Here is a 27,593-nt window from a genome sequence, read left to right on the forward strand (position 1 = left end):
AGACTGTCCACAAAGAATGTGTACAGCCTATAAGACGTGTCTTTAAGGGAAGCCAATTTACAGATTAATGAGTTCCTCCCAACACTAATGGCTCATTCTTGTAATCCTCTAGTGACTCAGAAGGCTGAGATCCAAAGCCACAACAGGCAAGAAAGTCTACAAGACTCAGATATCTAATTTTAACAACTAAAAAGGTGGAAGTGGAGTTGTGGCTCAAGTGGTTTTAAGCACTAGCCTTGAGTAATAAAGCTAGGTGACAGTGCCCAGGCCCTAAGTTCAAGCCCCAGTTCTAGAACCAAAAAAAAAAAAGAAAGTAAGAAAAGAAAAAGAATTCTTTCTGGGCTGGGAACGTGGCTTAGTGGTAGAATGCTTGCCTAGCACGTATGAAGCCCTGGGTTCTATTCCTAAGTACCACATACACAGAAAAAGCCAGAAGTGGCACTGTGTCTCAAGAGGTAGAGTGCTAGCCTAGAGCAAAAGAAGCTCAGGGTCAGTGCCTAGGCCCTGAGTTCAAGCCCAGGACTGGCAAAAAAAAAAAAAAAAAAGAAAGAAAGAAAAAAGAATTCTTTATAAAAGAACCATTTCTAACTTTTCTTCAATTCATTAAATGGCTGTTCTGTAGATATTTTCTTTGTTTTTTTTTATTTTGTTAGGGACTTTAACTGGGTACCTGACACTTTCTCTCATGGTCTAGCACTCTGCCAACTGAACTATGCCTCCAACCCTTTTTTCATTCCTAATAAAGATAAAATGCTTTCTTCTTTTTTAGTTTCATTAGCTATAGTTTTCATTTATCTCATTTAAATGATCAGCTATGCTAGACTACTTTCATTGATTTCTTGGTCTGGAGGCATGGAGGTATTATACCTGCATAGCAAGCATTCAAATGTTAATGCTAGCCGTGCACCAGTGGCTCATGCCTGTAATCCAGCTACTCAGGAGGCTAAGATCTAAGAATCATGGTTCAAAGTCAGCTCAGGCAGTAAAGTCAGTGAGACTCTTATCTCCAATAAGCCACTCAGAAAACCAGAAGTGGCTCCAGTGGTAGAGCAGGTTGCCTTGAGTAGAAGAGCTAAGGTCCAGAGTTCAAGCCCCATGACTGACGGAGGGGGGGGGGGGTGATTTCCTAACCACAACAACCTTTCTTTGACAATAGGAAGAATCTCAGGAAATTGTTCACTGTTCAAGAGATCATCAAGGGAGTGGCTACTGAGGTCCACAGTCACTTATCTATAATCTTTGGTACTGGATATATTTCAAATCTTAAACTTTTTCAGCTTTTGTTAAAGGTCATAAATAATATGCTAAAGGTTGGGCAGAATTCTATAAATGAAACAAAAGGTGAAAATATTCACAAGTGGGAAGATATAATAACATCACATTAATAATTCAGGTTAAGTTTTTGATTCCAAATGAGTCACAAAAAAACTTATGATTTTCAGATCATTTTGGATTTCAGGACTGTGAAATGTACTTTTACCCCTGAAGATTAGTTGACTGCAAAAAAGATTCAGGAAAAAAACAAGAAACAAGGTATGAAAAGGCAACTATATTATCTTTGTCTGCCACAGAATACTTAGTCCACTTGCAGGTTTTAACACAACTGGTTCCTCCTCCTTGATATACCCCGAGTCTGGTTTCCATAATGCTATTTTCCTGGATTTTATTAACACCACGCCCACTCCTCCACTGAATTTTAAACATCAGGGTTTCTTCAAGTTCATTTATTATTTAACATATCAAGAGCTCATCACTTTACAGGCAAGCATAATTGTAGGTGCTTGAGCCCATCAGTGAATAAGAGTTCTACCCTAAGTCTTATTTTAAGAATAGTCAGAAGCAGTAATCCTAGCTACAGAGTAGGCTAAGATCTGAGGATCTCTGTTAAAAGCCAGCCCAGGCAGAAAAGCCCATGAAACTTTTATCTCCAACTAACTACCAAAAGGCTGTAAGTGGAGCTATGGCTCAAGCAGTATGGCACTACCCTTGAGCTTTTGCTCAGGGATAGTGTCTGAGTTCAAGCCCCAGGACCAGGTGCGCGCACGCACGCACGCACGCACGCACGCACGCACACACACACACACACACACACACAAACAATACTGGCAATCTGGTATCAATGGCTCATGCCTATAATCCTAGCTACTCAGGAAGCTAAAATCTGAGGACTGCAGTTCAAAGACTGCCCAGGCAGAAAAGGCCATGAGACTCCTCTTTCCAATTAACCACTAAAAAGGCTGGAGGTGGAGTGGTGGCTCAAAGAGTACTAGTTAGCCTTGAGCAAAAATGCTCAGGGACAGCTCCCAGACCTTTAGTTCAAGTCCCAGGACCCACACCAAAAAAAAAAAAAAAAAGGTGGGGGGGGGGGGGGAGAGGAAATGATTCCTAGGTCCTTATATCTGTTTATACAGGCTAATCTGAAGTCTCACTTTCCCTGCTATAGTAGCTTTCTTCTCTTGGTCACAGAGATAACCAGTCTCTGTATTTTCATTTGAACTTAATACTTAAGATCTCAAAGACAAAATATTGAAAACAGGGCCACTGGTTGGTCATTACAACCTTAGTGAGTAGTGGTACTAAGACCTACCTAATTACTTAAGTGTGTCCATACCTATCTAAACCACCCATTTCATTTTATGTGAATCAATATATATTCAATTCTTACATCCAGTTTACATCTCACCATTAAACCAGTTATTTTAAGAGAATGGTCTCTAACAAGTCCCCTTACTCTTCTTCTCAGTTTTTCCTTCCCAGTAATAGGGATTGAGCACAGGTCCTTGTACATGGTAGGCAAGTTTGATACCAGTGAGCTCTATCCCCTGCAGCCCTCTCTTCTTCTCTTAAGGAACAGTTTTTCATTTCCTTGTGAAGACTTAAATAAGCCAGGTGTGGTGGCATCTAAGGAGACAGTGATCCTGAGCACTGAGATTTCCAACCCAGCCTGAGAAAAAAATTAGTGAAACTCCAACTCAACAGAAAAGGACAGGCAGAGCAGTTCATATCTGTCATCCAAACTATGGTAGGAAGTATATGGGAGAATCAAGATCCAGGCCAGCCTGGGCAAAAGATGAGACTTAATTTCACATATAACTAACACAAAAAGGTAACCCTACCTACCAAGCACAGGTCTTGAGTTCATCTCCCGCCCCCCATCCCGCCCTGCAAAAAAAAAAAAAAAATCACAAGTAGTTGTAATGTCTCCTTGGACATTCCAACTAGAGCCAATGTGGAAAATGAAAGTGGTATGCTGAGGGAGCACTTTCACCTACAACATGGACAAAGCTCTCATACATCCTGTCTGTAATTTAAGAATGGTTGTAGGCAGACAAGGGCCTCATATTAAAAATATACTTAGAGGGCTGGGAAGGTGGCTCAGTGGTAGAGTGCTTGCCTTGCATGCCTGAGGCCCTGGGTTTGATTCCTCAGCACCACATAAGCAAAAAGAAAAAAGCCGGAAGTGGCGCTGTGGCTCAAGTGGCAGAGCACTAGCCTTGAGCTGAAGAGCTGAGGGACAGTGCCCAGGCCCAGAGTTCAGGCCCCACGACCAGACCAAAAAAAAAAAATATATATATATATACTTAGAGCTCAAAAAATTAAGCCCCCCAACAAAAAATCCTCAAAGAGACAACCACCCATTAATAAGTGGGCTAAAGAACTAAAGAGACTTCTCTGGGGAGGAAATAAGAACGGCCAAGACACAAGAAGAAATGTTCAACATCACTGGCCATAGAAGAAATGCAAATCAAAACCACACTGAGATTTCCCCTCACCCCAGTTAGAATGGCCATTATCAAGAAAACAAGTTAATAGTAGATGCTGGCAGAAATGTTGCCAAAAGGGAACACTACTACACTGTTGGTGGTAATGTAAATTGATTCAACCATTCTAGAAAGCAGTATGGAAGTTCCTCAAAAGACTAAACATAGAGATCCCCTATGATCCAGTAATCCCACTCAAACAAACAAGGCCATACTAAAGCTACCAATATAACTATGTTCACTGAAACATTATTTACCATAGCTAAGATATAGAACCAACCCAAATGCCCCCAATAGATGAGTGGATCAAGAAAATGTGCAATACAGACACAATGGAATTCTATGCTCATCAGAAAGAAATGACATTGTCCCATTCATAAGAAAACAGAAAGACTTGATAAAAATCATATTAAGTGAAGTAAGCTAGACACAAAGAAACATAGGCTCCATGGTTTGCCTCATTTGTAATAATTAGTGTATGTCTAGGATAGACCTAGCAGAGGATCACAATAGCTATGTACATATGACCTTATAAAATGATGCTAATGGAAATGAACTCCAAAATCTGGAAAGAAGGTTTTTGTTATTTTTTTTAAATTGTGAAAATACCTTACAGAGGGGTTACAATTACATGGGCAAGATAATGAGTACATTTCTTATCAAGCATTGTTGCCTCCTCCTTTGTTTCCCCTTCCCATCCCTTCCAATCTCCCCCCTCCCGTCTCCCCAATCCCCCACACTGTGCTCCCCTACCACCCACCTCCCACCCGACAAAGTTGTAAAGTTCGTTTTTTGACATAATGACTTGTAGATCTTTGACATAATGACTTGTGGCAATGGGTTCACCTGTATCTCTATTTAAATGAGTTGTTTTTTTCCTTCCCCTTATACCGTGGGGGAGGGACATACAAAGCAACAAAGAAATCATCTTATAAATATGTTAGAAACAATCGCATGAAAGAAAAAACATTTGAATACATATCTTAGGGTTCATTTCCCTAACATCAACTTATCTGACCGTTTCTGCTTGTCTCAGACATATACTAGTTATTGCAAATAAGGGAAACCGTGAGACCTATGCTTCTTTGGGCCTGGCTTACTTCACTTAATATAATTTTTTCCAAGTCTTTCCATTTCCTAACAAATGGGGCAATGTCATTCTTTCTGATGGAGGCACAGAATTCTATTGTGTATATATACCACATTTTCTTGATTCATTCATCTACTGAGGGGCATCTGGGTTGGTTCCATATCTTAGCTATGGTGAATAATGCTGCCATAAACACAGTTGTGCTGGTAGCTTTAGTGTGTTCTTGTTTGTGAACATTTGGGTAAATGCCCCAAAGTGGGATTGCTAGGTCATAGGGGAGCTCTATGTGAAGTCTTTTGAGGAACCTCCATACTGCTTTCCAAAGTGGTTGGCCAAGTTTACACTCCCGCCAACAAAGCAGTAAAGGTTCCCTTCTGTCCACATCCCCCCAGCATCTGTTATTGTTATTTTTAATGTACTGTGTGAAGTTATTTCTTTTTCTTTTGTTTCCCCCCCTTTGGTTTATCTCTTGTCAGTTTTGATTTTGGTACCCTGTGTTGTATATACTTCTTGCCCTTATGAAACTTTTGTTCTAATAGAAAGAGAAAAATTAGATCACCAAAGTGATAGGAAAAAAAAAATAAAGCAAGGCTCAAGGTCACAAAGTAAAATTTAAAGTGAAAAGGAATTCTAAAGGAAGACTCAAGCACAGGAAATATATGTTTAAATAACTATGTGTAAGTGATATCATTAATATTCACAAACGACTACTAACTCATTCAGCAATGGTTTGCCTCAAAGAATTAACTACCCATTTTATGGAAAGCAAAAATTTACATGAATAGCCAGGCACTGGTGGCTCATACCTGTAAACTTAGATACTCAGAAGGCTGAGATATGAGGATCATGCTTAAAAGCCAGCCTGGGCAGAAAAGTCCCTGAGATTCATGGCCAATTAACCACAAGAAAACTGGATGTGGTAATGTGGCTTGTGGTAGAGTGCTGGCCTTGAGCTGAAGAGCTCAGGGACAGCGCCCAGGCCCAGAGTTCTAGCCCCAAGACCAAAAAACAAAACAAAACAACAAAAAACAAACAAACAAAAAAGTACATGACTGCTAAGAACACATACAACTGTAATATGAGATATCTAGCAAAAAAAATTAAAAAGCCAACCCCACTGATACTGTCTTAAATATAAGAAAAACCTGACAAGAGTTGATTGCTGAATACAATCTCTACTATCTGTTAGCAAAATCATACTTTCCCGTATACTAATTTACCTATCTTTTGTTTTCTACCTCTACCTCTGTAGAGTTGAGTGTTATTCTCTCAACTACTTGTTTTCTGAAACATTTTGATTACACATCCCAATCAGAGGAGGCAGGGGAAGAGCACAGAACAATTTGTACTTAATTATATAAGTTATGTACATATTCAATTTTACTAAATGCAATTGGCCCCCAACCTCAATTCAAAACCAACTGTAGCTGACATTTCTAAAGTATAAAAATATGAGTACTACACTGGCTTGGTTTGCTAATGACATTTAACTAGAGAAAAATCATATCTTTTTAGGGTCAGAAAGGATCTTACTGACTACCTAGTTAGCAATATATAATTCTACAATTAGTGGTAGTCCTGTATATCAAAGAATGAACAAGATTGAAGTCTGTTTTTGGAAACTTTGGAGGCATAAATAAATAGCCACAGTCAGACAAGTAAGAAGGGATACCTTGTGCATCAACACCTGAAGTTTCAGTTGGGACCACCATTACAGTAATTTAAAGGTTACAAATAGAAGTATACAACATTCTCTTTGACTTGCCTAAGTCAAATGTGTTGATTGACCTCATTCTGTCTAAATATCATCTAGGGTTAGGAACTTGTTACTTTATTCGTTTCCTTTTTGTTTCTTCTAGCTCTTACCAAGTTAAAACCAACTAATTTAGGCTAGTAAATTATTCAGGACCAATACTACTGATACTCCCAAATGAATCTTCAAGTATACCTGAATGCCACACAGTTGTTACAGAAACTATTTTATTTACACCCTTTTTTCACAATTAAAAAAGGGAAAAATTGTTGTTATTCATAAGAGCTGCCAAAGTAGATTGTTCTTGCTTTGTTTGAGGACAAGTTTTGGCTATGCAGCCCAAGTTAAAAGTAGCTATATAGCCTAGGCTGGCTACAACTGGAGATATTCATGCCTCAACTTACCAGGTGCTGGAATTACAAGCATGTACCACTACTCCTGGCAAAGCAGGACTTTTGGTAATGAAGATAAAAATTTTGGTAATTAATTTGTCCAAAGTCTAACATGTTATTACACGTTAACATAATTCTAACTATCCAATTTCAAGAATCTTTGCAATTTTGTTAGCCTCATCCAAAGAATAACCCCAAAGAATATTCAGTGTAAGTTCACTTTAAAGGTGTGACTTAAGCAATAAAAAAGCCAAGGGAGAGCTAAAGATCCTGAGTTCAAGCCCCAGTACCAGCACCATTAAATAAACAAAGTCGTAAATAACCTACTAGATTTACACATCTGCTTATCAACCATCAGGTACAGAAAGTGGTTGTGGGCTGGGAAGGTGGCTCAGTGGTAGAGCGCTTGCTTTGCATGCATGAGGCCCTGGGTTCGATTCCTCAGCACCACATAAGCAGAAAAAAAAAGCCGGAAGTGGCGCTGTGGCTCAAGTGGTAGAGCGCTAGCCTTGAGCTGAAGATCTGAGAGACAGCGCCCAGGCCCAGAGTTCAGGCCCACGACCAGACCACCCCCCCCCCAAAAAAAAAAACGAAAGTGGTTGCTTTAAACCATGCAAGTACTTTAGTCACAAAGACTTTCACTCTGTTAAACTTGCATCATTCTATCTCTGGGATCACTGTCTGTCCTCTACATCAACAAAGTCTCATCACACAGGGGCCAAGAACAAATAACTGCTCAGAATACTGCTTCTCAAGTGAACCTGGTTCTACAGTACAAACCTCGTGACAAGAAGTTATTAGCAGCTTACTACCCCACCAGAACCCAACACTGCCAACAGCAATTGATAGCCACAAAAGCTCAAGCATCAGTGTTCCCGAAATACTCTTTCCTTCAACACCAAACTGTAAGAGGAATGAATTATTTTAGAAACAAAATAATTTTATACAAACTACGTTATTTCCTTTCAACTCAATTTCACTTGTTAGTGGTAATGATATGCCACTAACATAAAATATACAATGTAATTTATGTTAAAATTCAAGTGCTCATAACTTTACTTCCTCTGTGATGGTATAATTTCAAATCATTGTATACAACACACATGTGGTCCTCTCAAAAATCATTGCACTATTTTCATTCTGACCTAACTTTCTGTAAGATTTTAGATTTTCTAGCAAGTGATACAGATGGCTATTTTGTTTAAAACAAGCATTAGAAGATTAATCTTTGCCTAATGAAGAGATGGTAGTTAAGGTCAAGGCTACTCTGATCTAATCCTCTCGGGTCTTATCTATTTCTTTAAGGGATGGTATTTCCTAGACACCATTATGTAGGAAATTTTGTAGTACTGCGGTGTGCGAATCAGACAGGATTTTCAGTTGACTGGTAGATTTTTGTCGTTAAATTCTCTTATTCCACCTCTCAAGGGTAATCTACTAGTCTGAAGTCTGTGAAACAGGTTACTACTATTCCATCTAGTATAACTCAGACTGGCACGGGAAACAGGCTTTGGAGATTCCGATTCGTACTCCAAAGTAGGGAACCACTGGAATTAAATCACCTTTTATCATTTCACTGGGCAGTGAGGACAGTGTTGTGTACTACACCTTCCAAAGTTTGCCCACACCAAGATCCCCACCACTTCAGAACATCCTGCCCTGACTAATAAAGATGCCAAGGCTCTCCTAAACCCCCACCGATGATGGATCGATTTCCCAATAAAGAGCAACAAAGAAGGGTGGCAACCACCTCCCACGGAAGCAAGCCAGGACCCATCGAATCTGCTCGGCAGCCTTGCACGAGCTGGCTCCATCTTTCCCCTCCTCTCCCTTCCCTCCACCACTGCTACCCACTTCCAACCCCAACATCCTCCCTGTGCTACTGGGGACGTGAGAGCCTTCCCACGGGAATCCCGGGGAAAGTGGCGCTCGGAGAACCCGGGGAACAAAGGGGAGGGATGGAGCCCACGCTCAGGACCCGCGCGAGGGCCGGGCCTCGCCCGACTTGGATCCCCCGCCCTCGCGACGACTCCCCAACACCGACCCGGATCCGAGAGGGGTACCGGGGGATGGACGGAGGCTGGACCCGGGGGAAGAGGGGCCGAGACCCGACGTGCGGGAGGAGGGGAGCCGGCGGGGCCGGGGGAGGGGGAGGCCCGGAGGGGCGGAGCTCCAGCGGCCGCGGGGCTTTGTGTCGCCGGGGCCGGGCTGGCAATTCTGATTCTGCAGGGAAGGGTCGGGTGCCCGATGGGGCGCCCCCCCAAACCTGCCTCAACACCCCCCCCCCTCCCTTTCTGTCCTCGGGATGCAGGCGAGAGAGGCGCGCCGTGCAGGACGGGCCAGCCCGGGGCAGGCCGCGGGGCCCCGGGGCGGCGGGCCGCACGCCGAGGCTGGGGGGCGAGCGTGGGGGCCCCGGCGGAGCGGGCCCGCGGGCCTCCACCCACCGCGTCCGCCCGGAACGGACGAGGATGCGGCCGGGCGCCCGCGCCGGCCCCTCCGCACCCTGCGCGGCCCCGGCCCCGGCCCCGGCCCCGGGCGCTCACCATCGTAATAGTAGCAGACTTTCTTCTTGCCGCCTCCCTGACTGTACGCCATGGGCTCGCCGGCCGCCGCCTCCCGGCTCCGGCTCCTCCTCCCGCTGCTAGGGCTGCCGCCGCGGCTCGGCGGAGAGAGGACAGGACCGAAGGGCCGGCTGGGGGACCAGTCCTGCAGGGGAGTGCAGCGCGGCCGGAGGGCGGGAGGGGCCCGGCTGGACTCGGAACCGCCCGGCTGAGGCGCTGGGAGCGCGGAGCGGGGGGCGGCAGCGGCGCCAACGCGCGACACTGGGGAGGGGGAGGGGGCCGCCCAGCCACCTCCGGAGACCGGGGGCAGGCGGGACGCGCCCACTCTGGCCCCCACGGGGGTGGACGAGAAAGAGGCCGCTCCTGGCTTGGGGAGAGAGTCCTGATAACGATGAGTAACTCGCGGAGGATGATTTCATAAACAAGTCTTTAAATGGGGTAGAAAAGCAAGCATTTCCTCCGCTCGTAAGAGAAAGCAAGCTTGGAACCGGCTGAACCTCTCCCCCCTTCGTATCTTCGCACAGTGGTTGCGCCTATCCCGCGCTTGCGCAGTAGGCGCCTCCACCGGCGTCTTGGCGGTCTAGACCCTCATGCTGCTCCCCTCCCCCACTGTCGCGAAGCTCCCACCGGAGTCCGCCACGTGCCCTGGGCGGGGCGGGGAGAGACCGCTCCGGGATCCCCGTGGGGACCCCCACCTCCCGGTTATTGCCGTTGGCCACAGTCCGCGGGGGGGGGGGGGCTGATTTTCGTGTGTTTTTTGTTCTTTTTTTCTTTTAATTGAGTTCCTGGCCCAGTGCAGTTGTTAAGGGAAGAGCACACCATCTGGGTCTGAATTCGCGATGGTAGGATCCATTCATTTGTAAGAGAGATTCCAGCATCTGGATCTATCATGCCTTTAACCCGTAACCTGTGTATAATAAGCGCTTATTGTACGTCCCCGCAGTTGTGGAAAGTCAGTGCTGTTTCCACCCCTTCTTTTTCTGTGGGGACAGATGAGAGAATTTGTTTTTTCTCTTCTTGTCTGTCAAGGGCTAATGTCCAAAGGGGTGGGGCCTACATGGGTGTTGACCTCAGTCTCTCCAGACTCCGGATCCTAGACCTGTTCCATCAAATTGCTGAAAAATTGGAGTCGAAAGCTAAAAAAAACTTGCAAGTTAGAATTCCAGAATCCCTATATCCAGGATTTCAACATTTATCGAGCATCTACCCTAAAGGCGGCTAGCAACCTTGCAGGTGAGGGGTGGAGGCTGACAGTCTGCACTGCTGCACTCTTACCTGTAGACAGACAGACAGACAGACAATTCCCCTCATGTGAGCACTCTGTGCACCTCCTATCCCCTACTCGCCCAGTGAGGCCATATAGAAGCACAAACCATTTAGAGCCATTAACAAAAATGGTCTTTATTTTTCTACTTGACTCCCAAAATCTTAGGAGCACTCATGCATAAAGCGCAATTTCCTAGATTTCACCCCAAGAGATTCACAATAAGTCTGGAGGTATCCCTTGTTATATCCCCTCCCTGCCCCAAGTGTATTTTTAACAAGACTCCAGGTGGCTGAATTTAGAAGGTACAGATATCACAGTAAGAGAAACACTAGCTTAGAGGTACAAGTTAATTACATAGTATTGACTTTCTAAGTTTTCTTTATCAATTCCAAAGGCAATCTGGAAGATCCTAAGACTAATGTTTTTCCTAAGACCCAACACAATAAAGTCTGAAATGAGACATCTTTCAGGAAATCTTCCTTCCCTTACTCCTCTCTCTAGTGGATTTTTTGTGTTCTCCATGTGGCAGTAATACTTTGTGCCCCTCTAGCTCAACACTTACCATGTAACAGTTACTGGCTTGTCTGAATGGCCCACTGGGATAGAATTTCATAAGAAGAGGGAACATATATGTCATACCTTTCAACAAGTCACTTAAACTTGGTGTCTAAGTTGTTTATCTGTCAGTAAAATTTGGAGATTGATTCCTCATATGAATATGTATGAGCTCATTAAGAAAATTAATAGTTTTAAACAACTATAGGAATATAAGGTACTATTATGATTAGTTTTAATAATTGTAACAATAGCTATTGCATCAGTTAAGATCAAGCTTTAAATTTGTAAGAAGAGCCTGGATATAGCTTTCAATTGGTTGTAGAACGTAGATATTATTTAATGATTTTTAAGTGAATAGAACATGTTACTCTTAAAAACCAGCATTGAAGGAGTTTTATATAGTCATAAGGAGCTAGCCATGAGAATTATGTCTTTAACCATGTATAATGAACTTGAAGCTATCAGAGGTGAATAAGGAATCAGTCACTGGGACTGACAAGCTTTACATCATTTATCATAGTCAAGCTCTTCTCTTTCAAGCCTTTTAAAATATGGAGTTTTAGGCAATATACAATAGAAGGAAACAAGCTGAGAGCATTTAGTTGCTCTTCTGTCCATGGTAACTTTCATTTTCAGTTTTAAAATGCTTACTGCTCTGAGATTATTTCAATAAAATGATATGTTGGCTGGGTGATGGTAGTTCACACCTGTAATCCTAGCTTCTCAAGAAGTGGAGATCCAGGATCACAGTTCAAAGCTAGCATAGGAAACTCATGAGACCCTTCTCTCCAACTAACCTCAAAACAACTGGAAGTGGAGCTGTAGCTTAGTATTAGAGGGATATTCTTGGGCAGAAAAGCTCAGAGACAGTGTTCACTCTGTGAGTTTAAGCCCCAGGAGCAATACACACACACACACACACACACAAACACACACACAACACAAACACACACAAATGATATGTTAAATATAAACACACTATATAGATATGGGGATATGGGACTAGTTATAAAGCAACCACCTAAGCATATGCTAAAAATTAAGCCCCATTGAAAAGTACAACAAATAGTTTACCTCTGTGTGTGTGTGTGTCTCTGTGTGTGTGTCTCTGTGTGTGTGTGTGTGTCTTAGGGTTTGAATTCAGGGCTTGGGCACTGTCCCTGTCCCTAAGCTGCTTTTTCCTCAAGGCTAGCACTCTGCCACTTGAACCCTGGTTCTACTTCTGGCTTTTTGGTGATTAATTGGAGATGAGAGTCTTAGGGACTTTTCTACACAGACTGGCCTTGAACCAAGATCCTCAGATCTCAGCTTTCTGAATAGTTAGGATTATAGGCATGAGTCACCAGCACCCACCATACTTTTCAGTTTCTTCAAAGGAATTATTAGCTGGATATGCTGACACATGCCCAGCACTCCACAAGCTGAGGCCAATAGATAAAGATACTGTAGTCAGCTTGGGCTACATGGAGAGACCTGGTCTCAAAGAATCAAGAAAGGAAAATAAATCTTAGAGAACACATTCTCTATCAGTTATGATAGGTAGATCATGTATGGATCCTGGTTCAAGCAACCAAGCAACAAAAAACAGGAAATATTAGTGAGAGGTAGAGCTCAAGTGGAAGAATATTTTCCTAACAAGTACTAGGCCTTCAATTCAAACACTAGTACCAAAAAAAAGTTTCCACTCTTAGAAAATTTAGACTTCTTATTGCTAAACTGTACATATAGTCAATTTGTTTTCCATAAAGTTGTATAGACGGTAGAGAAATAAAGTGACACATTAGGGTGTTGAGAACAGAGACAACCTCAAGCTAAATTCTAATCTCTGAGTAAGTATGGTGCCTATTTTTACACAGTTCTACAAACTGTAACTCCCAAATCTGAACAGTAACACCAAAGTAAAGGATATTTAAAACTGTTCATTTGTGCAAAAATTCAAATTGTCCTTGTTTGTTAAAATTTTATTTTTAAGTACAGCTCATCTACTATATGATTCAGTTGAGCTAAACATTTTAAGTCATTCCTGTTGTATAATTCACGTGTTTGTCCTTGACCTTAAAAACACAGTATGACTTTGACCTAATTCACCTCCTTGCCTAAATGTTCTAATAAGTTTCTTGATAGTGGCTAATCACTTTATATGTGTACCTTAGCTCTTCTTTCCTATCTCAACATTTTAAACTTGCGAATTTGATCGCTGTTTCTCTGTATGCTAGCACCAGAGACACTGTATTTCTTGCAAGTTTGGCGTTATGGAGATAAGATCACAACAGAGCAAGGCTATCTAGAGAAAGAAAGATGAGGGCTTTGTCAACCAACTAACAGAATGTGAGGCAAAGCCACCCAGACTAGTAATAAACATGATGACCAGGTTATATGGTTAACTGGGAAAACAAATGTTCTTCCTCTTTATTGACCCTTATTAAGAAATCAGTGGAGGGGTTTGAAACTGTGTATGAGGAAGTTTATTTTTTATTTTCATTTTTTATTCTTTTTGGTCATAGGGCTTGAACTCAGAGCACTTTTGGCTCAAGGCTAGCACTCTACCACTTTGAGGCATGGTGCACTTTCTGGTGGTTAGAGATAATAGTCTCACAGACTTTTTCTCTCCAGGCTGGCTTTGAACTGCAAGCCTCAGATCTCAGTCTCCTGAGTAGAGCAGTTAGAATTACAGGCCTGAGCCATCAGTACCCAGCATTGAGGAAGTTAATTTTACGACTCATGGTTTTTGTAATCTTCCTACAAAAACTTTAAGCAGTACAGTCCTCTATTGCTAACAAGAAAGCATAAGAGACAACAGTGTGACTGGACAGGCCACCATGCTTGCTACCCTGTGGTAGCAGGAAAGGTAGCTAAGGTAAGAAAGATCCAGGGCATAAGTTTCAGAGACAAGGAATGTGAAAGTAGAGAGAGGGTGTGAGAGGGCAGAGAACTGAGGCTCACTGATCAGTTCCTTAAATAGACCATAGAATTCCCCCTATCCATCCCTAATGCATCCAGTTGTACCTGGATTAATGCCTCAGATCAAGAAGAAAGGTCAAATGGAAGGCTTATGGAGAAAGCCAGTGGTTTTCTAAAATCCTACCTGTTTATGGGATGATAGAAGTTTAGAGGTGATGATCCATGTCAATATTATAGATTGACCTCATCCTGCTACTCGGATGTTGATGGCCTTCACTAAATATAGAGTAACACAGGCTGTGAGCAACAAAGCCTGTGTCAAAAATGGTCATTGAGACTACATATTCATGTGAAAATTTGAGTTCTGGTGAGAGAGTAAAGTTAGATTGTTACAAGAGGCAGACCTGCATTGTTTTTGACTGTTCCTACATATTTTTGCTAAGTGTGCCAGATTGCACGTCTTATCTCTTTCCTGAGAATGAGCAGTGTCTGTTGCTAGGCACAGAGACAACTAAGTAGGTCAAGGGGACCATACCATGCCTATCATGTAACTTCTCGCTGTCAGGGGAAAGAGGACTGGCTTGTTTGCTGCTTGCTCGAGAAGTTTTGTCCCTCAATCTTGGGTTTCTCTCTTGCAATGCAATCCACTAAGCAAGCAAGCATCATTTGTGTTTATTACTTATTTCCCATGGGTTTTAGAGGCAAGAGAAAACTAGCATAAATGTGTGGGATACTTTTGCTGCTTGCTGTGCTGTGCTGTGAACAATAAATAGTCTCTGACCCAGAAATCTTGTGACCTGACCAGCATTCATGAATCTGTAAAACATTCACTTACTAGCTTGCAAGAAAAATAACATCTCCAGGGCTGGGAAGGTGGCTCAGTGGTAGAGCACTTGCCTTGCATGCTCGAGGCCCTGGGTTCGATTCCTCAGCACCACATAAGAAAAAAAAGCCGGAAGTGGCTCTGTGGCTCATGGTAGAGTGCTAGCCTTGAGCTGAAGAGCTGAGGGACAGTGCCCAGGCCCAGAGTTCAGGCCCCACGAGCGGACCAAAAAAAAAATAAATAACATCTCCAATGCTTTCCAGTTCATTACAATGTAATACAAAGTCATTCTTAGCAAAGAGAAATTTTTCTTAAAATGTTACCCCCCTCAAAGATTTTTTTATGTCTAACTCACAATAAAACCTATCATTTTCTTTCTGACCATACATGGAAAAATGAGACTATTCCTAGGAACATAAGAATTGGAAAAGTTTAGTTGGAAAACTCTATTGGGTTAGTAGTTAACAGGAAGAAATTGATATGCTTTTGTCCAACTCTTCTGTTCATGGACATTACCATTCAGCAACAATAGATGGTAAATTATGTGAGCAGATTCTCTCTCTCTCTCCAAGTACTGGAATTTGAACTCAGAGTCTTGAGTACGCCTTGCTTAGCCATTTTGCTCAAGCCACACCTTCACTTCCAGTTGTTTGGTCACTAATTAGCGAAAAGAGTCTCAGATTTTTCTGCCCCAGCTAACTCAAACCTTGATCCTCAGAGCTCAGCCTCTTGAATAACTAGGATTGTAGGCATGAGCCTCAGATACCCAGCCTTGCCCCCTGCCTTTCTTTTCTAATTGAACTTTTCTTTATTTTCCTAATGTTTTAGTACTGTGCCCCTTCCTAAGTATTGTAACTTCTACCTGGGTCTCACGATCACTGAGAATGTTCTTTAGTGCTGCTAACTCTTTTTCTGAAGTAAAATTTCCACATTTTCTAGGGCATTAAACTCTTCACTATTGACTTAGTGGTGGCAGTACTGATCTTTCTTCTTTCCTCACATCTGTTCAGTGTGATGACCTGGTCATCATAAAGCTATCTTGTCTGAACTTAGTTTTATATGATCTCTTTTGGCCTAATATGTATTCAGATTTGTTAGCATGTTTTTTTTTTAAACAAAAATGTTAAAATAAAATCCAAACAGGGTGTTGCGGCTTACCCACACGTGGGTTGCTTTATAGCAACAGCCATCTTTCCATTTATCATAGTAGCTTAATTAGCCAAACACATATTCATTCCTTCTTAAACTTGAACAACCAGTTCAACTAGTTGCTTAAAAATCTGACATAAAAGTATCTAAATTTACATAGCATTTCCTAACCTCTCTCTCTCTCTCTTTCTCTCTCTCTCTCTCTCTCTCTCTCTCTCTCTCTCGGCTCTTAATAGTTATCCTCGACTGACTTCTGAATTATTTTGTAGCCTGATGCCTAAAGTTTTACTCATTTATTCACATTCAGATCTCTCCCTTTATAAAATTATAAGGCAAGCAGGGGGCTGCAAAATTGAAATACCCACGTAATTGAGGGACTTAACAGGAATTTTTCTTCTCACAATTCTGCAAGTTAGAAGTCCAAGATTAAAGTGTTTGGTGGTTGGTTTCTTTTAGCTTGCAGGTGATTACCATTCTCACTCTGTCCTCTGTCCTCATATGATTATCCCTCTCAGTTGTCTGTATCCTCTACTTGAATGGACCCCAGTCATATTGCATTAGAGCTCACCTTCACAACTCCATTTTAGCTTCATTGCTAAAAAGACCTATCACCAAATGTGATCATGTTTTAATATACAGGAATGTTAGGAATTCAACCTATGAATTTTGTGAGGGGGCAAAATTCAACCCCAAACAGTGACTGTATAACATTTGTCTTTGGATTTGAGATGATTGCTAATAAATGTCCACAGATTAATCTAGGCTTTGTAACATACCACAAATATATACTGTAGTTACTTTATAAAATGTATCACAAGGGCTGGGAAGGTGGCTCAGTGGTAGAGCGCTTGCCTTGCATGCCTGGGTTCGATTCCTCAGCATCACATAAGCAAAAAGAAAAAAGCCGGAAGTGGCGCTGTGGCTCAAGTGGTAGAACGCTAGCCTTGAGCTGAAGAGCTGAGGGACAGCACCCAGGCCCAGAGTTCAGGCCCCACGACCGGACCCCCACCCCCAAAAATGTATCACAATACCTTTCCTTAAGACTTCTTAGGCAAGAGTATATTACTATCAGATTCCTGGAGGCCAATTCTGGTTATGAATAGCATTTCAGAAATTTCTTTAAAAGACTATACCTAGCTCACAGAATTGAATATGAAGCCAGAGGAACAGGCTTAGGAAATTGACAGGAAGTGACAGATGTGAGACTGAACCACAACTGAGTATTTTCATATGAGGAGTCTGGTTACCATGTGCACACTGGGAAATTTTATTGTTAGAATCATCACCCCAGAATCTGTAAGCACTTGACCCTGTTATTGTCAAGGCAGATTCTGAACAACTTCCTTCTCTGCATAATGCATTTCAGGATAAAAGCCCTGGTGGGCGCATCCAACAAACACTTGCCAGGTCATTTGTCCAACTGTGAGGAATCACCCAGAGAAAGTTCCTGGCCTTTTTGATGGGAGATGGAACTTTGGTAGTTGTCATAACATGCCTTAGGCAAACTGCCCAAACAGAAGGGGTGGGGGCGTCAAAATGCTCAGCAACTAAAACCATCCAGCTTATTTATTATTATTATTATTATTATCATCATCATCATCATCATCATCGATAGTTACTAGACTGAGAAGGATCATGTTTCTTTACCTGAAAACTGTAACTTCCATTATAAAATTTTTAATCAGAAAATGAACCACTTCTTGATAAAATAAAGGAAAATGAATGATCAATATTAGATCCAATTTAGGTTATAATAGTTAATAACATGGATTATTTAACCTCTGCTAAAGTAAAAGAAAAATGGACATTTATAAAGAGTGCTTCCTTTAAATTAAATATCATGTATCCTTATTCATTTGTCCAATATTTACTTTTAAAAGCTTTTGATAGATAGTTACCTATGTTGGATTCATCAGAATATAAAAACTGAAGCATAAAGGACAAATCATGAAGTTTAAAGCTTAAAGGACACAGCATAAAAGCATAAAGTTTTTGTCTGCTTAGCACCTTTTGCTTCTCTCTCCTTCTGATTCCTAGCACCCTGTTCTGCCCCTGTGTGAGGCCAGGGTCCTGGTAGTGTTGTAAATCATATAGTGTCCATCCTACATTGCAGGCATGTGCTTGTGATCCAAATTGCACCAGAGTATTCCCTTCAGACATTGCTGATAGAGCAAATTGGAGAGACTTATTCTATTTGCTCTTGGCTCTCTTCCTCGACCTTAAGGAGAAGCCTGTCTACACAAATAGCAATGGAGAGAAATGCAGAATTGATTACAGAAATGGCAGATGGTAAGTAGGTAGGTAGGTAGGTAGGTAGATAACATTTGAGACTCTGAATCTAGCCAACCTGAAAGTTTGTAAAACCTCTACATTCCCCAGTTATAAGGACCAATACTTACCAGTTTTGCTTAAATAAGTTCCTTTGGATTTCTGTTACTTATAACCAAAGCAGCTTTGATTAGAACAAGATACTTTGGTTCAGCAGCTCACCAATTTTGATAGAGACCAAGTTCACTTTTCATATTACCACTGAAAGCCCCATCCTACGGCTGGTATTGACTTAGACAATAAACTTCCTTTGCTCATTTAGTAGGAGAGAAAAAGATGAGTAGGGTGCATGTCTTTTTAATGAGCTTACTTGGTCAACTGGGCCCCAAGTCTATCCTTACCTAGTAACTCTGACCATAAGAAAGTCACACAGACTTTGGTTTGGAGCCTGTAACACTCTTCTTTATGCTAAGAATGGGTAATGTGTGTAGAGATATTGAACCCTTTAGGCCTTAGCTGCCATTTGTTCTCATGCAGAAGCCAACAATGGATCTGGCCAGTCATGTTGAACCAGAGTGGCCTTTTCCCTTTATCCCACAGAGTTACACAAGCACTATTGTTTTCTGTATTTGTCCCATTACAAAAAGAAGTTAAATTACTCCCCTTCCAGGAGACAGATTCAGTCTTTTGTTAGAAGCATGGCTCTATGTGAGGCAGAAATGTATCTCTCACTAATGGCAAAGGTGGGAAGGAAGAAGGGAACATGGAAGATGAATAGGAAGCATGAGCATCAGATCATCCTTTATTAGCTATATAGAAACTTGTCAAAAGAATTGGTTGAAAAAGATATAAAATGACGATTGCAAGTCAAGACAGAACACTAGAACATGCAGCCTGTCAAAATGGCATTAAGTTTCAGGTAAAGTATTATGGTGGACTTGGCTATTTTCCTTTTATGAACCATATGTCAATCTATGAATGTCTCTCATTTGAATACTGGGTAGGGCTATTTAACCTAAGCATGCCTCAGTTCTTGGTCTGTTTTACCTCAAAACTTCAGTAATAATGAACTCAATCATGAGTCTTTGTTTGTCATGCAAGGCTACTAGGAAAAGACAATTCTCTTTCGTAAACTACTTTGTTCAGCTTCCATAGCTTCTGCTTTTTTGATTTCTGGCTTCCTTCTTTGTCCTGTCCATTATGCCTTCACAAATTTGTATGGTCAACTGCCCCTCAAATTAAGTCACCATTTCGTAGGGTGGAGATATCACTATGGAACAGCTGTCCACCCAAAGCCTGCATCATCCAGCCCTTCCTGCATCTAGACGCAGCTTTGTGACTAGTTCTCATCAGCAAAATGAAGATGAGATTTATGTTACCTTCCAGATTGGACTTTTTAAAAGGCATCTGTGTTTTCCTTACTCCCTTCTGTCTATATGGAGAGGCTTCTGTAAGTTTAGAGGATGATAGAACTAGAAGTTAAAGATGTTTAGGACTGGGGGTAGGGAAAGAGGGAGAAAAATGATATAACAAGTTAGACAAGAAATGTAATTACTGCCTTACTTATGTAACTGTCACCCCTCTGTACACAACTTGACAATAATTTTTTATAAAAAAAATTAAAAATATATAAAAAAGATGTTTAGGGCTGGATACCGGTCACTCATACCTTTAATTATAGACCCACAGGAGGCTTGAGATCCGGTGAATGATGGTCCAAGGCAGCCCAGGCAGAACAGTCCACTAGACTCTGTCTCCACAATTATCAGCTAAAAATTAGGCAGGACTGCAAGTGTGGCTAAAGTGGTAGAACATCGGCCTAGCAAGTGCAAGAAAGACCCAAGTGTCACCAGAAAGAGAAAAAGGTTTGGATTTTTCCAGGCAGAACATTTTCAAGGACTGTTAACTTGGGTGGGAACAAAGCCACTTAAGTCTTAGAGTAACAACGTCTAGCTAGCACTATCCTGAGTGATACTTAATTGACTTTTACTTCCTTCACACTCTTGCCTTAAATTCTGTCTCCTGCTGTTTCCCCAGTTACCTCTGGAAGGGTCTCTGTGGCTTCTTTCAATGCAGCACAAACACTTTGGTGCTAGGCAGTAGACTGGCATTTCTTACCTCTCCATGCCATCACCTTTGTAGTAATGCCATACATTCAACCTTTCCTAGCCAAGTAGTCAACACACAAGGCTGGCCACTGACATCATTATTTAGTTTGCTGTGCTTAAGGATAGAATATGAGAATGGGGGCTGGAAAGGTGGCTCAGTGGTAGAGCGCTTGCCTTGCATGCCTGAGGCCCTGGGTTCGATTCCTCAGCACCACATAAGCAAAAAGAAAGAAGCCGGAAGTGGCGCTGTGGCTCAAATGGTAGAGTGCTAGCCTTGAGCTGAAGAGCTGAGGGACAGCACCCAGGCCCAGAGTTTAGGCCTCACGACCGGACCCACCCCCCCCCCCCCAAAAAAAAAAAGAATATGAGAATGAAAGGGAATGTCAGCATGGATTTTGTATCTATGGCAGCCATAAGAAACGTGTGAAGTCCTGTACCTCCATCTCCCAGCGGAAACACTAATCCCCCCTCCCTTGTCCTTTCCCTATGTAACACATGGTTCATTTATCCCATTCCCTGGGATGTGTGGTAGCTGAGGGAGATCTGGCAAAAAGCCTCAGGCCCCAAAGAGAACCCATCCCAGAATCTCTAATACTCACATTTATCCCAGGTACAATGTTTCCAGTTTGTTAAACCATTTTTAAAAATCATGTGACAATTTACTGATAATTCACTTTAGCGCTTTGAAAAAGAAAGCCCTTCTATATTCCTGAAAGCTTTCCTACAATTTTTAATGGTTTTTTTGTATCTCAAATATCATTATGTAATTGGTTATTTAAAGTCAGTACATGTTTGCAGGCTATCTAAAAAAGAACTCCCTTTTCCATAAAGCCTTCAAAGTTTTTTTTTTGCCACTTAATAAATTTACAGCTGACTCTTTCAAAACTGACTGTAACCTTCCCTCAGTACAACAGCAGAATGTGAATTTTTGGAAGGCAGTAGTATGCTTTCTTGGGCAAAGTTTCCATTTCATGACCAACTCTAAGACATTGCCAAAAAAATGTATATGGCTAAAATAATTTCACAAGTCCTTCCCTTCCTCCTTTATTCCTTTCTACCTTCTTTCTCCTTCCCTCCCTCACGCCCTCCCTATCTTCCCTTCCTCCTTTTCTCTCTTCCCTATCTTTCTTTTGATTTTCACCCCAGGTTTAATGCACTTGTCTCTATCAGATACCAAATGCTCTACCTCTGAAGTCCTCTATCTGATCACAAAAATGTATATCTCGGGCTAGGAAGGTGGCTCAGTGGTAGAGCGCTTGCCTTGCATACCTGAGGCCCTGGGTTCGATTCCTCAGCACCACATAAGCAAAAAGAAAAAAGCCGGAAGTGGCGCTGTGGCTCAAGTGGTAGAGCGCTAGCCTTGAGCTGAAGAGCTGAGGGACAGCGCACAGGCCCAGAGTTCAGGCCCCATGACCGGACCCAAAAAAAAAAAAAAAAATGTATATCTCAAGATAATACATTTTAGCAGTGGTAGAACTGTTTGTGAGACATTCTGAGTTCCATAGCAAAGAAACTGAGGAAAAAGGCCCCAGTAAAGAATTACCAGAATGTAGCATTTCCTTGGGGCAGAAAACATGAGGGAAAATAGCAGTAAGCAAACTTGGCCTTTTATTTGTCTGTCTGTCTGTCTGTCTGTCTATATTTTTCTATGTAAATGTTTTGGTGGTAATGGGATTTGAAATTAGGACTTTTTGAAGAATAAAAGCAACACATACAGATAACAACTGTAGCAATACACATCTTGTTTTCCTGTAAAAGGAAGCTCATATTTAGAACATCCCAATAGAGTCACATCACCTGACAAGAAGTGTAAATACTAGAATGCAGACATGTCTCTTAAATAGTGCTAAGTAACTTACTATGATGGGAAAATGAAAAATAATATTTTTAATGTCCAAGCAGTTTATCCTGTCAATATTCTTACAAGACAGATAATAAAAGCAAGGTGCTGCTTGGTCCAGATACAGCCAGGGGTCTGATAATCCACTTGACTGGAGACATCTTTGTCTTGAGAACAGAGTGTGTGATTCTTCTCCCTTCTGGTAGTTTCATTCTGTCTGGGTCAATTACCTGTCACTGCTATCCACACATCTCAGCCTTCTGAGCAGCTAGGATTCCAGGCATGAACTATCCACAACTGTCTTTAAGCAATAAGTAAATAAGTAAATAAATAAATAAATAAATAATTAAGAGTTGAAGCAGAGCCAAGTAGAAACACATTTTCCTTCTTACTAGCATATTATGTTTATAGTCAGACACGCAGGACCTCTGTCCAGGGATATTTTAAAGCACCATTTTGGAAGAGCTTCATCCAATCACCTGTGTTGATGGGTTAAAACAAAGATCCCTAGGTCTCAAGACCGTGGCAGTGGAAGAGGAGATAGACATTGGTTTTTAGCAGCTCACTTGATTTGTCTGCCCATTGCTGCCCAAGGAGTCTTGCCCTTTGCTCTTTCAGTAAAGGCAAGGGTATTTTTTTTCCCCTGAACAATCCCATTCAGTTCACCACTCAGAGGCTCTTCTCATTTCTCCCAGCCGAGGTCACTCTCAGCCTGCTTCTTCTAACTCTGGGCTGCCTGCCTGCCTTTGCCAGCTTGCTCTTGGCTCCCTGGTAATACTGCAGAAAGCACTGTGCATTCCTAACCTCCTCTTCTCTCCCTCAGGGTACAGGCCTTGGTCTGTCTGCATTTACATTTTACATTATATTTAAGGGGAGGCAACCAGTATAATTCTCAGCTTTAACCCAATTAAAAAAGAAGAAGAAATCACCACCACTAAACTATATAGCAGATGAGGTCTGTAGTGCTTTTATCCAGGATTTCAAACAATGAAAAGGTCAACAGCAGGTGGGGCCCATGGCCAACAAAGCTTCTACACTTAAGAGAAATATCACTTAGCTAAAATGTCAATTTTACCTTTATGATGTTGTTTTAGTTTAAAAAGATGAGAGCTCTATTTTATTTTTAAAAAATCCAACTGTTTCTGTTCCTGGAATTTTGCTTTTGTAGCACTGATGGAATTCCTAAGAACTTCTTACTCAATTGTAAAAATAAATTAATATCATTGTTTCATCAGTTCATTGTCTTTGTGGATGAAATTACTTGGTAACTCATGTCTTACTGAGAAAAAGCATTTGTGTTTTGGGCTGGGAAGGTGGCTCAGTGGTAGAGTGCTTGCCTTGCATGCATGAGGCCCTGGGTTTGATTCCTCAGCACCACATAAGCAGAAAAAGCCGGAAGTGGCGCTGTGGCTCAAGTGATAAGAGTGCTAACCTTGAGCTAGAGAGCTGAGGGACAGCTCCCAGGCCCAGAGTTCAGTCCCCATGACTCCCCCCCCAAATTGTGTTTAGTTCAGTAGAAAGAAAAACTCCTCTAAAAATAAATTTTTTAAAAACACTAACTGCTTTGATTTTGGATCTCCACCTATGTTTTATGTGGTTGATTAAAAATAAACCACATTCTGGTATCCAGGATTTCTATGCCAGCTTTCACTTATTACCCCTCTCTTGATTATAAAGCTTGTTATTTTCAAATATTTTGTATCCATTCTCCCAGTCTTTAGAAGGGAAAATAATAACCCTAGCCATAGAAACTCACTGTCACTAGAGAATTACCAGAAAAATGCGACTGGTAAGAAAGCTAATGGAAATGTTAGAACTGAGAAAGTGGAATGAAAAGGCAAATGTGAATCCGAAGAGCAATTGGCAAGAGGAGAAAATGTGGAGGAGAAGACAACTGATCACTAGAAAACCCATGGGTGGGAGGTAATGCATCCTCATAAGAAACAGATGTTAATTGGTACACTACACTCTGCGCAAGGGGGTCATACCAACAGTAAGAATCCACAGATTTAAATGACAACAACAATAGGTCCCTGTCTCTTTCCCTAGCTATGACCACAACACTCTAGGAAGTAAAATCTTTACTGGATGTTCGTCACAGCCTCATCCCCAAATGAGACACATATATTTTACCCTACATGACACTTTGTAGGTAAAAATAAATTGGAATAAAATCCATTTCTATAAGCACAGCCCGACACTTTTAGAAATCTGAATTTCAGGCCAACTTTGAGCAAAAAGCAAATATGGAAAAATCATAGTATAAGAAAAAAATTCCACAAGGAAAGAAGACCAAATAAAGGTTTAACAACTTCTGATGTGTCTCTGCAAATACAGTTAATCCTTAGTCTATTTTTAATCACAATCTGAAAGTGGAGAGAGAAGCCTGTGTGACTCAGTGGTAGAAAACCTACCTTCCTTCCTTCTTTCCTTCCTTCCTTTCTTCCTTCCTTCCTTCCTTCCTTTCTTCCTTCCTTCCTTCTTTCCTTCCTTCCTTCCTTCCTTCCTCTATCCCTGCCTTTCTTCTTTCGTCCCTCCCTCCCTCTCAGCCTCCATCCATCCTTTCCTTTCCTTTTTCCTTTCTTTCCTTTTCTTTTTTTCTTAGTACTAGGAGTTTGAACTCAAGGCCTCACAGGAGTAGAAATATCTTGGTGGTAGAAAACTAGAAGCAGCTGCCATTTCTTTTTACTAGGAGTTTCATGTCTTTTATGTTACAGAGTAAAATGGAATCTTAACTAACGGACACATCTATGCATACAATTCTTGGCATAATTCCTGCATTTTCAAGCGCATGCTACCTTCCTTTTTGAAAGTTATTTTTTACTGCGTGGTGAAGACAAAACACCCTTGGTGATTATCAGTAAGGATGCTGCCATGGGGGCAGGTAGTTTTCTATGGACTTACAGTTTCATTTCCAGTAAGCGACAACATAGTTCAGTCGAAACTCTTGGCTACCATCCATTCAGGAGGGATGCAGTAGGCAAATTGTTTTGTCCTCCATTATGTCTCCTTGTCTGCTGTCATTCATGGAATATGTGTGCCACAGGATGAAGACATGACACAGGATGAAGATGAATGACACTGTGGGTCATTCCTGCTAATAGGTAAAATGTTGCATTTTGAGCCTAGATCCCTAATTTATATAGTTGGACACCCTCTTGGTTTTGTTGCCCAAAGCGGAAAGCAAAGTTCTCTAGGGCTAAAATGGTAGTGGCGATTGTCTCTATGTCTTCTGAGGCCATTAGGAACTCATCCATCTGTCAAGCCTGTGGCAGGACACAGTCTGACTTCAGGCACCAGTTCTGATGATATGTGCCTTACAACAGGTATTCCAATTGCCAACTCTTTGGGAGGTGTAATATGTACCAGGGCAGTACTGGTACCAAGTGAAAAATGGGGCTTTGCCTTTGCAACCTTGTCTACTGTGTCTTTGAACATCATGGATTTTATTTTTTCAAAGAAAATTTTAGTAATTTATGGGATTTTCTACAAGGCGGAGTGCTTTGATAATAGCCCATTCAAAAAGGGAAAGCCCGATTCCAGGTTCCTGCTTTGCTTTAAAAGAAAGCGCAGCAGCATTAGTTTATTATTGCATTGTATTTTAGGGATACTTCCTCTTCAGGGATCCATTTTTTAGGTGTCATGCTATGGCTCTCTCTTCTCCTTTGGAGGCTGGGTGGGAGGGAGGCTTGCTGATAGGTTCCTGCCAGACTTCTCACAGTGATAAATGAGATTTTCACTTTTCACATTCACACAGTAACTGCAGGAAGAGCCAGGAAGTGGAGTGAGGGGGTGGAGTTGAAGCTGACAGATTGATGAAGATAAGGAGAAATGAATTTGGAAAGGGAAGGCGGAGCAAACCCATGTAGAGTTGTAAAAACCAGAAAAGCAATTCTAAATTGGATTTAGAAATGGCAGAATGACAAGGTGAGGTTTTCTAGAGGGAGAAAGTTTCTAGGCTGCTACATCTGAGGCAGCCTGAAATTTCTGAAAAGTGGAAATTACAAAAAAACACTAGCGAATTGTAATTTCCCCATCCCCCCCACCAAAAAAAATGATAAGGAATTGATAAGGTTCCCTGGAGAGGCCAGCCTAGCAGTTTCAACCGATGGCATTTACTTGATTGTGTGTTGTCATTTGTGAGATGTGTGAGTCAGGCTCAAAGTCATGAAGAATTGATCACAGGGAGCCTTTGCATCAATCTGAGAGTTCAACATTCCTTGCTCCTGGCCTCAGACTCTCTGATATTTACTTTTTGGCTTGCATTCCCTGTGTCACTCTTCATTGGCTACTGAAAATTAGAGATGATCTATCTTCTTAAAATCTCACTACCTTACATTGTCTCCTTCTCACCTAAAATAGGCATTTGTTGTTGGTGGTGGTTGTGGAGCTTAAACTTAGGGTCTACACGCTGTCGTTGAGCTCTTTTTGCTCAACGCTAATGCTTTAACAGTTTGAGCCCCAGCTCCACTTCTGGTTTTCTGGTGGTTAACTGGAGATAAGAGTCTCACAGACTTTCCTGCCTGTGCTGACTGTGAACTGTGATCCTCAGATCTAAACCTCCTGAGTAGCGAGGATTACAGGCATGAGCCAAGTTTGAGGTCAAATTGGTCTAGACAGTGCAAACCAAATTAAATAAGTAGACAAAAATCCTCCAAACTCCAAACCAACTAACCAACTAACCAACCAACCAACAAGTAAATAGATTTTATTTCATAGAAGTTGGTGAAGATTCTGTCTAGTGGAATTGTTTTGAGTTAAGAAGCTAATCACTTCATCTGGGCACCAGGGATTCATACCTGTAATCCTAGCTACTCAGGAGACTTGGATCTGAGGATTGTGTTTGATGCCATCCCAGGCAGGTAAGTTCATGAGACTCTTACCTTAAATTAAGCACCATAAACAAACAAAAAACTGGAAGTGGAGTTGTGACTCAAGTGGTAGAGCACAGCCTTGAGCAAAAGAAGCTCAGGGACAGCTCCTCAGGATCTGAGTTCAAGCCCCAGAACTGGCACAAAGAAAAACAAAAACAAAATACAACCCAAGAAAACAACAATAAAATAATTCTTCCTAGAACATCTCCCAGTAAACTTTGAGATCAAGGTCCATCTGCTCTGCAGAT

At 41.7% G+C, this 27,593-nt stretch overlaps 1 protein-coding gene across 1 annotated transcript in view; it reads right to left on the bottom strand.

Annotated features, from left to right (window-relative positions):
- Positions 1-9,835, bottom strand: part of Hdac2 (histone deacetylase 2) — a 30,084-nt gene extending 20,249 nt beyond the window's left edge. Inside the window, exon 1 of the mRNA XM_042695845.1 lies at positions 9,540-9,835. Within this exon, the coding sequence (XP_042551779.1) occupies positions 9,540-9,591 (52 nt within the window). The 5' untranslated portion in view covers positions 9,592-9,835. The remainder of the gene's footprint in view (positions 1-9,539) is intronic.
- Positions 9,836-27,593: the final 17,758 nt, after the last annotated feature.

This window comes from Dipodomys spectabilis, unplaced genomic scaffold (genome assembly GCF_019054845.1).
Source record: "Dipodomys spectabilis isolate Male_0828 unplaced genomic scaffold, ASM1905484v1 ptg000001l, whole genome shotgun sequence".
Lineage (NCBI taxonomy): Eukaryota > Metazoa > Chordata > Mammalia > Rodentia > Heteromyidae > Dipodomys > Dipodomys spectabilis.